Source organism: Penicillium psychrosexuale, assembly GCF_028828465.1.
Source record: "Penicillium psychrosexuale strain IBT 29551 chromosome Unknown utg000001l, whole genome shotgun sequence".
Taxonomy (NCBI): Eukaryota; Fungi; Ascomycota; class Eurotiomycetes; order Eurotiales; family Aspergillaceae; genus Penicillium; species Penicillium psychrosexuale.
In genome coordinates this window covers 2,453,555-2,467,649 of record NW_026643186.1, presented here as the reverse complement: position 1 = coordinate 2,467,649, position 14,095 = coordinate 2,453,555, and the positions used below count along the sequence as shown (strand labels likewise).

Sequence of the window (14,095 nt, the reverse complement as noted above, 5' to 3'; positions counted from 1 at the left end):
CTTGTCATGAGTGGGGAGAAGGTCATTCCCTAATTCCGCTCTTCTCCACCTTTCCCCGACTTTGGGGATTTCCAATCTTCTTTCCCTTTTCCTCCCTTCTTCTCTGCATTGTACAAGCCAGCTTGGTCTTGGGGGTATCTACACCACCGCGAGCACAATATGGCTACCCCCACATTGTCCGCCATGATCGACCCGACAAAGCAGGCCGAATACCCAATTGTGCTAGGGGAAAGGCTTGCTCGAAACCCAAACACGAGCCGGCTGATCAACGTTAACTACAACCACAAATCCAAGTCCGCCACCTCACAGCAACGTTCGGTCATCACCCACTCCCGATCGGCCGACCTCTATGACCTCGCCGTGACTGATAAGGCCCCGAACGCCGATCAAACGTTGACCTATTCATACAAAGGCAGCGAGGACCCGTCGGGCGAGCGAAGCCTGGTACTCATCTTCGACCCGGAGCGGAAAGTCTTTGTTCTGGAGCCGGTCTCGACAACCTTGAACTTTAATCTACGGTCGGCACCAGGAAAGACGGAAAAGCAGGTCCGCGAGCAATACGAACAACTACAGATAAAGGAAGAGGACGAACCAGCAAACCCGGTAGAAGACCGGCACGGAGGAAGCGCCAGCGAGGATGAGGGGCCGGCCGACGACAGCAATCCCTACGACTTCCGACATTTCCTCCCGAAGAATCGCCGCGAGGATGACAAGCCGCCCTCGGGCTACAGCACCCCGGAACTTGTCACCAGCCGGGCCAGCACACCCTTAATGCCGGCTGCCAGATCCGCGCCGAGACCCGCACCTCGACCCACAACGCAAGCAAACCCCCTACGACAGAAGAGACCGCCAGCAAAAGCACCCGCCAAAACATACAAGTCAAGCGAGCCGGTCATTTATCCCGACCCGTCTGAGCACGGGGACTCGCGCTCGTCGCCGTCCGATGTAGGCACCGGGTCACAACAAGCTGGGCAGTCTCCTGGCTCGAATATCATTGTCGATGGAGATCTCATTATTGATATGGGATCTCCACCTCCGCGTCCGCTCGTGGACCGGACTTACTTCTCGTCGAATAATACACCGGCAGATGACGATGGCGACGAAGACGTTGGGGAGTTTAGTCTGCCCTCCCCGGTCGGCAATACAGCTCCACTTTCCTCAGGGCACACAGACACGGCTGCTCAAGAGGACGAAATGGAAGATGATGATGCTTTGGCGGCAGAGATGGAAGCCGCCTTTGAGCAAAGTGCTCGTGAAGAGGAGGCTAGGAACAACCAGTACAGTCAGCCAACGACCAGGCAATATATCCCCAGTGATGATGAGAGCGAGGTCAGCGAGGAGGAGTAAATGTTTGGCTTTCTTGTTTATTGCATCTACCAGCGTGGCGCCAGGACGGGCTTTGATTCCAACGTACTAGATACCAATTGTAATTGTAGTAAATTTGACCTTTCCACTAGTTCAGAATCGCAGTTCTATTTAGTGCATTGTTCTACGCATCTTCGCATCTTCCAACTCATGACATACCAAAGTTCAATGGCTTCATCCCACTATCCAGGAGGGCAACACAAAGATCGCTGTTTTTCCATTCACTAGTAATTTAGGGGTGTGCAAATAGTAATTCTCCTATAAAGTGTTCATTGTCATCTCTTACATCGGATAAATAGTTCCTTCGGATAAACCATTGTTCCGACCAAAAGCTTCCCTTGTCGACTGCGTCAATACGGAGATCTTTGCCGCTTTTTAAGTTACCTAGTAGTGCTCGATATCTCGGCAGCGCTCTGTTGTTTATATTGCTTATATATTGGTTATTCCTGAATTCCCTTCTCCAATTCTCTGAACATCTCCCGCGGTGCACTATCATATCCGCGATGCGATAGAAAGCTCCGCCGAGCTAGCTTTGGCCCACGACTGTGACGTTTGGAACGATAACGACTATTGTGAACCACCCGCGCAAGCTGTTCCTTATCGCGCGCCGGATGCGCTTTGTCTCGGTCGCCATTGCGTGAACAACCCCTCGATCTTATTCTCTTTCCGGTCTTCACTCCACACAGCCATGGCTTCCTCAGCACCGAAGCGACGAATCCCCGGCCTGCCGAACCCGGTGTTGGAAGCGGAGCAGCAAAAATGGCTATTCACCGAGGAAGAATTCGACCGCACACCATCGCGCATTGATAAGATCGAGCGTGGGAAAGAGGACTACATCCGCCACCGTGCAGTCGACTTCATTTGGCAAGTGAGCGTGATGTTGAAGATGCCCCCGCAGACCTCAATGACCGCCACCGTGTACATGCATCGCTTCCTCATGCGCTATTCGTTGATGGGCCAATATCCGGAGATGGGGTCGGACCTGATGCACCCGAAGGTGATCGCTGCGGTGGCCCTGTTCGTCGCGTTCAAGGTCGACGAGGCCATGCGCCGCATGAAAGACTTCGTCATCGCATGCTGCCGGGTCGCCATGAAGCAGCCGAACCTGATTGTCGACGAGCAGTCCAAGGATTACTGGAAATGGCGAGACCTGATCCTGCAGAACGAGAGCGTAATGCTTGAATACCTCTGCTTTGACCTACAGGTCGAGTCCCCTTACCGCATTCTCTGGGACTACTCCATCTTCCTAGGCGTCAGCGACAACAGGACTTTGCGCCACTCTACCTACTCCTTCCTCAACGACTCCACCTACACCGTTCTCTGTCTCCAATTCCCACCCCGCGTCATCGCCGCCGCAGCCCTGTACGCCGCAGCCCGCCACTGCAAAGTCGCCTTCCCCGACGACGCCGAAGGCCGGCCCTGGTGGGAGCAGATCGACGTCCGCCTCGACGACCTCATCCGCGCTTGCACCTTCATCGTCAAGATCTACGAGCGTGTCCAGCAAAGCCTCAGCAAGGGCTTCCCGGATTTCGCGCTTCCAGACTCAACCCCCCAACCCAACGACCCAACCCGCATCTTCGACACCGATCCCACAAAATCTGCCTCCGAGCAGCAATCCATCTCCACCCCTCCCACCCTCACCGTCACCTCAGACACGGCTTCAAACGGCCGCAAGCGCTCGCGCGAACCCGAACCCGAACCTCACCCCACCACACAGGCACAGTCACAACCACACCCACCCTCCCCAAAAAACAAACCCCCTTCAACCCTCACCCTCAACGGGAACGGGAACGGCGACCGCGATCGATCGCCCAAGCGCCAGCGGACCATCACCCCCTCCAACTCGCGCGTCCCCGCGGCAGCATTATCCCAAACAAAAGCCACGCCTCAATTCAAATCCTTGTCAGTCACCGAAGGGAAACCGGAACCAGCACCGGGGTCCTCCGCAAAACCTCCTCCGAAAGAAGAGTCCAGCGCCGACGTCGAAGAAGGCGAAGTCCATGAAAAACAACATGTCGTTTCAGTCGCGCATCCCGCTCCTCAGCATAGTCCCCCGCCCACGGCGGATGTGGATGCTGATTCTCGGAGTAAACTAGACTCCCAGCAAGAGGAGAAAGAGGAGGGCGAGGCTGATGATGATGATGATCGTGCTGGGAGTGAAGAAGGCGAGATCTAGGAGTTTGGGTTTCTCAGATCCTGTGGATATGATATTGGGAGGATATTGACATCCACATTGTTTTTGCTTGTTTACCAACTTTGTACTTATGTCCTGTGTCCTGATTTATTAGGTGTAGACAAAGTATCTTATGAATAGTTCTAGTTAATGTCAGAAGAAGACGTACGATTCAATCCTAGTTTCCAAGTCCAAGTCCATGTCCAGACCTAGGTCTATATACATCTAGCTATGTTAAAAAAAAAAAGACACTACAACCAATTAACTAACTAAAGCGAATGATTCTAAACAAACATCTTCAGTGTCGCGCGAGGAAAAGAAAAAAAAAAAAAGAAAGAAAGGCCCAGCCGTGATTTGAACACGGGAATCTCCGCATTACAAGTGCGACGCGTTAACCACTGCGCTACTAGGCCTGCGGTGACTGGTTATTTTGTATACCATGTCTTCAAGCCATCGTGTTTCTTTTCTCCCATACAGAAAAAAAGAGAAGGCCCAGCCGTGAATCGAACACGGGAATCTCCGCATTACAAGTGCGACGCGTTAACCACTGCGCTACTAGGCCGGTCAAGGTTACTGAATTTTATTTTAGAGACATTATAAACTAACCGCTTTTAACCCCGTTACGTTCATTGTTGTATATATCTCTCTTATGTGAGGTTTACCATTATTAGCTGGACTGGGTCTACGTCTGTCCTTCTGAGGGAACTTGGTGGATGGAATGCAATGTTTAACGGTAACTGAAATCAAAAATAGCAAGCAGCTTTGGACTACAACAATCTCAAACCAAATTTACCTGTTGATTACTAACGAACATTCCATCTTTTTTAGTTACTCAATGATCAAAAGCGGCAAGAGGTGAGCACCAAAGCAGAAAGGGAAGGCATTAACTATCCGGTACATATGACAGAGAACGTTTCATATACAGTTTCCGTTAATTGATTTTAAATTCAATGTGGTAGATATATTAATGAAGCCGCTTCGTAAATATCGGACTCCGCATCCTTCGTACCCAACAGGCAAATTTGGACGCAACAAAACGAACACAAAAATAAATAAATAGAACCAAGACAAACAAATAACAAAAAGCCAACTTTTGAACGTAGATCGGTTCGATCTCAAACGGGAATTGCAAGGTGCTCGTGATGAAAAGAGACAAGGTCATCACTAGCCTCAGCCTGGCCGGACCCGAACGACTGCAAATTCCATTTCTCGACACCCTCCACGCCTTTCAGATCATTCGCAAATGTGCTAAAGAGATCACGATTAAGCCGTTCGTACTCGGAGTATTCCTTGGGCCAATTCCCAAGGCGTTCAACCGCAAGTTTGAGCATATGCAAATGCTGTCGGACATGCTTCCCTTCTTCCGTGTTTTCGTCTGGATTGGAGGCGGACGAAGGGGATGAGATGCCCGAGATGACATCCATGTCCACATCGCTGGCAGGTGCCGAGGACGGGTCAATGAACACACGCAAGGCATTCTCGTGCAGCGCGGCTGCTTTGCGATAGTACTGGTAGGCCAGCTTACGCCGACTCTTCTGGGTTTGATAGCCTTGAGCCACGCTTGTATACATCTGTGATAGGAGAATAGTCATCTCGACCGTACTTGGATGTCGGGGTCCATGGACACGAGCACAGTTGTAGACAAGATCCTCCGCAAGCCGGACAGCTCCACTATAATCGCTGATGAGATAGCGGGTAATGACCAGCATGCGCCCGAGCGCAAGCGTATATGAATGCCGTGGTTGTGACAAAGCATAGGCGTCACGGCTGTTCCAGAGGGAGGTGAGAACCCAGGCCATGGTGTGATAATCCTGTTGCTCATCTAGAACCTTGATCAAGCGATTGATGTGTTCCAGATCCAGGTGTGCGAGCTCAAAGTTGTGCTCCTTGAAATATTCGAGGGTATCACGAAGAATCGTCGCTGACACGCTTAGCATGTACTTATCGGCCGAGCCTGCTGGGTGTATGTCATTGTCTTGGCCGGCCAGGAGAAGGCCCAGCTTGAACACTAGCTTGAGTGTCGCATCGGACGAGTAGCCATGGTGGGCACCGATGTATTTCGTCGCTGCCAATGCGATGTGGCAGGCAGACTGGTAATCTTTGGAGCGAAGCAGCTGGTCTACGCGGTTGTAACTAGCAATGGCCACTGAACGCATAAAGTCACGCGAGGAATGAATGCTGAAATATTCCAGAACTGTCTCAATAAAGGCCTTAGCCTGGTTAGGGCCGATTTCCAGGTTGGAGCCCTCTGTCGCCAAGAAGAAGCTGGTATACCGATCTGCCACCTGAGTGGCAGTGGATGGACGGCCGCGATTAAGTAAGAAGCCGTGCAGGCGGGCCGCGGTTTCCGCCGTGTCTTGGAGCTTGCCAGTCTTGGAGCTGAGGGTTTCCCGGAACTGTTCAAAGTATATATACTCCGTGGTGAGGGCGGCATATATTTCGTTCAATGTAGTAGAGTTGTCCCCGCATTCCCGGATGCTATATTCGAACTGAGCAAGGAAAGCAAGGGTTGACCGCCCTTTTGAACTCCGGTCAAAGCCGAGAGCACTCTCATCCTTGGTGTCCTTGGTAATAACATGACGATATATCTCGTTTGAGAGCTGCTCGGCCTTTTGAATTTGACCAGCTGCGATATAGCCAGATGCAATACTCTTGGCCGCCGCAATCAACTTGATAGAGAGCGTCTCGGTCGATAGCACTTGCATTGCTGCTTCCTGTAGCAGTGAAACAGCTGCCTGTGACTTCCCTTGTTTAGTGTAGAGTGAGACTACCTCCCCCATCTGGGATAGGGCTTCCTCGTGGGCCCATCCATAGCTGGATCGAATCGACGCGAGTCGTTGGGTATGAATAGACAACGTCTTCTGTAGCTCCTTTGTTGACATGTTTTCGACCTTCAAAGTAGTGAAGGCTGCACTCTGCTGCTCGTGGATTGCATCCAAGGTGGCACGGATGTCTTGATAGTCGATTTCAACTTCACTGGATTTAATTTGCAAAAGCTCTTCGTAGAGTTGGACCGCTTCCGCTTCAAACTGCTCGGACTCTTGGCAGATATTTGCCAATGTGTTGGTTGCCTGTATGGTGATCGACGCGCTCGCACCGAAGAGAGTAATGCACGATTTACGATATTGCACTGTCACATCATGAATGGTGGTAGTGTCACTGTGTGTCATTTGCAGACAATGAACATAACGTTGGTAGATGGTCTGGACAAATCCCGGATCCCGCAATTTTTGGCTGATCTGGGGGCTCTGCAAGGTAGTGAACAACACCCGGCAGGGTTTCAGTGCGTCCGCGTATCGATTTTGCTTCAAGAGCTCCGTCGCCACGATAACAAGTGGCTCGAAGGCATCCGGGGGACAGGTCTCCCAGCCCTTGCTCAGGACTTGAACTATCTGGCGATAATAATCCACTGCGATGGGTTGCGGGGCCGTCAGCTCGGCCAGGGTCCAAAGCTGTCGTATCACAGTGGGATGCTCCCCGCCGAACCGCTTAGTATAATCATCCAGCATATCCTGGTGGATGTTCACAACTTTTCCGGTCTGGGAAGTACGCTCGTATAGACGAAGAAGATTCAATGTGGCTCGCTCCACAGTTTGCTCGCCGCACACTGGCCGATCGCGTCGAACTGCACTATAAAGCCGGGTCCGGATATCCTCTTCCTTGACCGGGTGACGGCGGTAGCGGTAGCACCCGGCGAGGCGCTCTGCAAAATCAACGCAGTGCTCAACATTAGATGATGGCAGGACGACCTTTTCGATCGAAGCCGCAAACAACAACGGCCACATATCTCGCAGGACTCGTTTCAACACCCTTGTAGCATCATGCCACCGGTGTTGAGACAAGTACATTTCGATTAGCGCTGTGCTCGCTGTTGCGAAATTTTGCTCGTCACTGGATGAACTAGTATAAACCATTTCTTTCAGGGTTGATTCGGTCAGCAGAGATTTTGCAGATGATGAGTGCATCAGTTGTCGGGAAGTGGACTGGATATTTCTTTCCACTTCTTTGCGGGTGGCACTCTGGCTGCTAGTACTTTGTGCGCAGTATTTGAACACTTCCAAGGCCAACACAGACAGTCCCACTTCTTTCATGAACTGAGCAAGCTCAAGCAACTCGGACACCAAGGCTTCGGCACTGGAGGTAGTTTTCTCGTACTCCTCCCAAACCCCGGCAAGGATCGAGGCCGCTTCGTTATCTCTCTTCCGACTTTTGAGGAATTTGGAATACTCGAGGACAGTCCGCAGAACTGACATCTTGTGCTCAGTGGAGTGACTGAGCCGGTATGCCTGGCTGGTTTGCTGCCATAGCTCAACGTATGTCCGTTCGGCGTCCGAGAAGTGGCCCTCTGCCCTCTGTCGCTCCACTTTCGCCAGGGTGGTCTTCAAATCAAATGAATTTGTAATCAACTCGTCCACCTCTATTCCAGTCAAATCCAGGGGGGTGCTTGTCTCTGGCATCGTGTGTTTAGGGCCGTGGAGGTGGACTAGTAATGACTCGTCCATCTGCACAGATCCGCTCCGCTGGTTCGTACTGTTGACGAAGGACCTCTCCAAATTTTCATTAATCTCCTGTACTTTGCGGTATTCCTTGACTAGACTATAATGCTCGGACAGCTGCGTCAACGTGGATTGGACCACACTACTTGTCGCTCCGTGGTGGACCTTCTGGCATTCAACCAGCATCTGGAGAATCTGGATGCGCCGTGTCATGACTTCCGTGACAGAGTCAGTCATTTTATCCACGGTGGCATCCAGGAAGAACTGAGCCATCTGCATAGTGATGAGATTCCGTACAGACAAGACCTTCTGGCAGATTGTTGCCGCCTCATAGAAGATCCGACTACTCTCGGCAGGCACGCTGTTGCTGATCTGTCGGAAAAATAGCGCCTGGCAGATTACGGCCTGTATAGTGGCTGGGTGGTTGTTGCTCAATATTTGGCGGTACAGGGATGTCTGAACCTCATGAATGGACCGAAGCAACGGAGTCGCCTTGCTTGCCCACAAAGTCATCTCCAGGAGTGGCACAGAGGGGGTCGCAGGGAGAACAGATCGGAAACTCTTGCTTGCGATATTGATTTCTTGGTTGTTGGTGCATTTGAATGCAATCTTCGCATAGCCTGTCCAGTAACGAAGCGCAAAATCCAATAAGGGATGTTTCCTCAACAAGTCTTCCGTCACCTGCCCATTCAGCGGCTCCAAGGATGGCCCATGGCTATCAGTCACAGTCTGCTTTGCGTACAGTAGGAGTCTCTGTGCAAAATCCACATGCCTGTCCTTGATCGCGGGTAGAAATTTGCCCTTCGAGAATACATCGAGGATAGCGGTCCGCACCAGTGCGTGTCTAAGATAGACAAGGTTTTTGTGGAAGAAAACCAGGAAAGCGACCGGCTTCAATAGCTGAGGGAAGTCAATTTCGCGATGCTCGGCGAGGGCCGCCTCGTCAGGCTTGGTGGAGAGAAGAGCAGCCAGTTCCTGCTGGGCGAGGGGACGGTTCGCAGTGGCTAGCCAAACCAAAATCTTCTTCGTATCCTCGCTTAGCTTGGACTGTAAGGTGTGGGATATCAGATCTGAGATCTTATGTCCTGCCTGGACGATATTTTCCACCGACTTGGAAAGCGCGGCCTCGTTCGGCGGGTTCTCATCGCGCACACGCTTGGCCGCCAGCTTCGCCCAAAGGAAAGAGCCATCCGATGCTTCCACAATCCGAGCAACGGTCACCTCTTTGTCTTCGTTGGACATTTTGCTATACACATGGCTCTGTTGAAGGGTTTTGCGGGTCACCGCGCTAATGTCATCGAAGATTAAGCCTAGGGTGACTCGCACTACCATTTGGGAGATGACCGAGTCCACTGGGTGGGAGCCGAGTGTGATCAGCTTTACACTGGGGGACTTGGATGCCGCTTCATGAAGCCGGTGTGACAGGGCCTTCTCCCCACAGCTGGCCTCGTCCACGCCGTCGACGACTAGGACTAGCTCTCTGGCACCTGCTCCACTAGTCTTGAGAGCACGGCCCAGGGCATCCCATAGGAGATTTTCGTACAACTCTTCGTCCACAGTCAACCTGCTCTGGTTGTAAGCCTCCGCCAAGATTTGATATAGCTGCAGGTTGCCAATGCGCTTGCTCAACATCTGCGACATGATCGTCTTGGCGACGGCTCCCGGGGTGGTGTTGGCAGGGATTCGACCATCTATCTCGGCTCGTTAGAGAGTAAAGGTTTTGGGTTGAGGACAATGAAACTAACCGATAGATGCCAATATGGACATATACCTTGTTCCTCCTACGGGATACTGCAGATAATCATTGATTACAGTCGACAAAACCGTCTTGCCGGAACCCGACTTAGAGGTGATAGAAAGGACCTGCTTTTCGCCTTTCAAGAATCGCATCAGGTATGGCTTCACCCACGTGCAAGTGGCCTCCTCGCGCTCCTGGCCCGAGGGGGCCGTGGCTTCGGTGATATGGGCAACCACTGGGTCTTCGGGCTGCAGCCAGTCTTTCAGGGTATTGATTCCGACGGCTAGATTTATATTATAAGTATGGATCACATGGCTTTGGGGGAGCGACTCTACCTTTATCTCCCTCGAGGCCCTCTCGGATCAATTGATGACGCCACATAAGGTCTGAAATGTGCTCACAACGACCACGAAAACTGTCAATCGGACCTGGGAAGGTACTATAGATATCAATCGATACCCATTCCGAGGCAAGGAGTGACCGATGAAAGTGCGTGGCCACACAGACGACGAGAGTAACCAGATCAGCTAACGCAAGAATGAGCTGGTCTTTGATATCCGAAGAGACCACAAAGAGCTCTGCACGATCGAGCAGGTTGCCGAGACCAGAAGAGCAGCGGTAGAAAAATCCAAATAGGTCCATAAGGGCCGGAGCATTTTCCTCGCCCAACTATACGCTTGCGGTCAGTCAACCCGATTTAGTGGGCGCGAGGGTGTGGCTTCTGCTCACCTCAAGCAAGCTAGCACAGTATCCATAGGATAACTGGGCGGCGAGGTGGCTGTCGCCGGCAAATTGTTCAATCGCTAAATCAAACGAATGCACACGCTCAATGAACAGGGCCGCCCACACAAGGGCATTGTCGTAGCCGCTCCCCTCGGGCGGTAATTTTCTCATCCTCTCGCACCGAATCCACTCCAACAGGCTAGCATAGTCAGTATCGGACACCCGAGAGGCCGATAGGTCATCGCTGCCCCGACGCGCAAGCGAGTTGACTACATCTGCGAGTGTGGTGTTCTTAGTGGTTTGCTGGTATTGATGACTGAAACTCTTCTCCCTGGCTACGGTCGCGTGCTGTTCTGCCATGTTCGAAGTGGGTCGCAGACCGAGTAGCGAAGTGGAGGACAAAGATATACCATGGGGCACTGAAGCCATGTCTGTGTGCACCAAATATGATAGAAATTATGATAATAATTAGGCTCGGTTGGATCCTAAGAAAGACATTATATGTCCCGGTTTAGGGAGGAAGCTCCTCTTCCTTGTACTCTTGTTCTCTCCCCCCTCTCTCCCATGATGCTGTACTGCTGTACCATGTTGTGGTTGTGCTGCAAAGTCCACGACGTCAATATAAGCTCCAACCGATCATAATCGCAGAGCCAAAACAAGAGTACAGCATGTCTATGGAGATAGTATCTATTTTCGCCACTGATAATGGCATCATTTAGTTCCCGCCGTGGTCTCTGTATGGATCAGATCACTTGGTGCCTTTCGTGTAATGAAATCATAAACACGCAAGAAAACAAGCAGAACAGGTATGTAGCCGAAACCCTCAAGGGGTTAAGGTTTCCGGGCCGATCCTAGCAAAACCAAATGTGTCATTGCATTCGCTGAGAACGGTTCCTCCACGGTTATCGCTGGACGGTTGCAATTGATAACATAAGAACAACCATGGATCCATCTACGGGTGTGATGTAGATAGATGCGGGGAAGCTGTGCACTTTTCAGAACTAGATCCATAGGCATCTCCATGGGCCTTGCGCCGCCGAATCTAAATTCATTAACGACCAGGGATTGTATGTCGTAGGTTTAAGATGGCACACAATTAAATAAAAATGAGGTGAAGATGACGCTGTAGTGGGCCACAACCCAACCCAGATAGCCCAATTTGAATAAAATGACTTTAGTTGAAACATGGAATTGCCGCACCATATCTCCCTTGTGGCCTTCCAAACACTCAGAGTCCCACGGGGAATTAAGGTTGCATTGATATGCGGGGACGGCATTCATCTGTCCCCACATCCCGCTCTGCCGCTATGATCTCATTCTCATTATCTACATCTCGGGACAAATGCTGTATAAACCATGGGACCGTCCCAAAAATAGTTGTCAACCAGACGATCATTAGGATTCCGCCGCGGTTCGCTTGATTGTGACTTCTAGTACTTCCGCATCTTGAGGCAAGTCGGCCCCATCGTCATTGTTGTCGAAATATAATCTCCACAGATCCTGGCTATTCTCCACACCAACCACTTCAGATATCTTCTCGTCGTCCGGAACCCGCACGGCCAGCCAACCTTCCCAGCCCTCTAGTGTGATCCGCTCTTCATCTTGTGTCCAATCGAAAGGGCCACATATGTTTCCTTCGCTATCCTGTTTCCCTCCCCATCGTAGCTCATGGGTCTGCAAATCAACATAAACCCAACGTAGAGTTGGAGGCGTTTCGCCTGTGATGGTCACAAACCCCGATGTGTTATCAGGGGGGAAATCCGGATGTTGGTAGAAGGAACCATTTAGTGGGACAAACTGTGAATCGGTAGATTTGGTGATGTACATCTAGATTGTGGTCAGTGATAGGCAGACTCGATTTCGGCCAGCGCATATGCAAGGGATAAGAAAATATAAATCAATCGGTCGTGTGGGAACTGACGTGCCTTTTTATCCGCGCCCAAGTATACTTTCGCATTATGAATTGCCAGGCTTTGGTGCAGTGATCCATTTGAAGGCATGCATTGGACTGAAAGGTGACAGCGCTCTTGCCGCGCACTTTCCCGCCTGCGCTCTTCATGGTCCCGAGTACCCTTGGAAGCCTCGTTGACTCCAATGATGGTTGGGACCATCGCCGTCATCAGGAAAATGCCAAATACCATCTTAGTCCAAGGTATTATGCAGTGGCTTCATTTAGTATGAACATTGGTTGTACTCGTAAGTTGTTTCTGGCCTTTGTAAGAAGTTTCCAGCAATGTACTCTAGCTAGCCATGCCTTGCACATACGGTGGCAAGATGGCTTCTAAAGCCGTCTATCTATTTGGCGTAAGGAAGAATTGATCAAAGTTTATCTTTTTTGATTCATAGCGGCAACAATTCCCGCTACCCTACACCAGGACCTAGTCGTCAACGAGAGGTTAAGGTTCTCATTCTGCAAACGGCTGATTGTGTCCTAGGAGTTGAAGAAACCATGGATATGTGACCATATCATGCTTTCAATATCTCTGGGGTTCAGAAAATTAGTTCATAGACTAATACTGATGAGTGTCATTGACTCTCTGCCTTCTTATCATGAAGGGGGTACCATGAGGAGATATATATCGCAGGGGCTTTCTCCTCGAAAATTACTACGCAAGTAATAATCAAGAACAATTATTACTACAGCCTAGGCAGTAAGTTTTATGTTCAAAATCTACAACCCTTTATCGCATGGTTCAACAACGAATTTCTAATGTCTTTCTCCAGTTCTTACCCTGTAGAAGCAAATTACGAGAAAATATGGGAGACCCTATCCCAGCGTTAAGGTATATCAAATCCCAGTTTATACTCTATACCCTCATACTACTATTCTATATGCAACAACACCCTCGTTTACCGGTCCCGGAGGCTAACCAGGCATTCGAACGGTACAGTGCCGCCCCTGCCCTTGGTAAAGGAAAGCGTAGGGGCCGCGAGGGATCAGAAACCTCATCTTCGACCAATGACCCAATTGAGGATCTGGTGGAACCTGACACTCTGGCTAATGGAATTCCCCTGATTGGACCTGGCGCCGCCCGTGAACTTGACAGAAGAAGAAAAGATGACAACGAAGTGAAGAAGGACAATGATAAGGGTAGCCTGAACATCAAGATCCACCTGGACTTGCATGCCAAGGTGAAGTTGGATTTGGAGGCTGACATATATGGAGATATTGTGATTGGGTTACTGTGATAGAGATCGTTGCGGGGTTGTTGTTACTTATCAATGCGTTTGTTAACTAATTGGTGGATATACCGCCACTAGGCAATTTCAACTGTGAATCTCGATCACAGGACTTCTTCCATAATCTTTGATCGTACTTTCTAAGAAGGAAAGCCACAACGAAGGTGGGCGTCTATGTTTATCCTCTTGCTAGTTTAACTGTGAAGTGCAACATAGCTATGATCCTATAAATTCCTGATTCTACAGGCTTGTTTGCTAGTTTGCTTGCTAGCTCCAGCAACCTAAAGACCGTCGAAGAGAACTCAAATATAGGAAGAGCTCTGCAAGCTCGGCTACAACGGCAGTGCATCAGTGAGGCATGATTTAAATCCTCTAAGTGCACATTTTGGGCTATATATCGAAACAATTGGTCGCTTGGTT

At 50.5% G+C, this 14,095-nt stretch overlaps 5 protein-coding genes across 5 annotated transcripts; 3 read left to right on the top strand and 2 right to left on the bottom strand.

Annotated features, from left to right (window-relative positions):
* Positions 1-159: 159 nt before the first annotated feature.
* Positions 160-1,347, top strand: N7518_000954 (ELL-associated factor; the record flags this gene model as incomplete). Its single annotated transcript, XM_057181882.1, has 1 exon — positions 160-1,347. The coding sequence occupies one exon, from the start codon at positions 160-162 to the stop codon at positions 1,345-1,347; it is 1,188 nt and encodes a 395-aa protein (XP_057047232.1).
* A 706-nt stretch (positions 1,348-2,053) lies between these two features.
* N7518_000953 (uncharacterized protein) lies at positions 2,054-3,541 on the top strand (the record flags this gene model as incomplete). The annotated part of the gene is made up of 1 exon (XM_057181881.1): positions 2,054-3,541. The coding sequence occupies one exon, from the start codon at positions 2,054-2,056 to the stop codon at positions 3,539-3,541; it is 1,488 nt and encodes a 495-aa protein (XP_057047231.1).
* A 1,112-nt stretch (positions 3,542-4,653) lies between these two features.
* Positions 4,654-10,924, bottom strand: N7518_000952 (NACHT domain protein; the record flags this gene model as incomplete). Its single annotated transcript, XM_057181880.1, has 4 exons — positions 4,654-9,725; positions 9,780-10,055; positions 10,108-10,441; positions 10,502-10,924. The coding sequence occupies 4 exons, from the start codon at positions 10,922-10,924 to the stop codon at positions 4,654-4,656; spliced, it is 6,105 nt and encodes a 2,034-aa protein (XP_057047230.1).
* Positions 10,925-11,890: 966 nt separating this feature from the next.
* On the bottom strand, positions 11,891-12,636 carry N7518_000951 (uncharacterized protein; the record flags this gene model as incomplete). Its single annotated transcript, XM_057181879.1, has 2 exons — positions 11,891-12,322; positions 12,445-12,636. The coding sequence occupies 2 exons, from the start codon at positions 12,634-12,636 to the stop codon at positions 11,891-11,893; spliced, it is 624 nt and encodes a 207-aa protein (XP_057047229.1).
* A 691-nt stretch (positions 12,637-13,327) lies between these two features.
* On the top strand, positions 13,328-13,684 carry N7518_000950 (uncharacterized protein; the record flags this gene model as incomplete). The annotated part of the gene is made up of 1 exon (XM_057181878.1): positions 13,328-13,684. The coding sequence occupies one exon, from the start codon at positions 13,328-13,330 to the stop codon at positions 13,682-13,684; it is 357 nt and encodes a 118-aa protein (XP_057047228.1).
* Between the last annotated feature and the right edge of the window lie 411 nt (positions 13,685-14,095).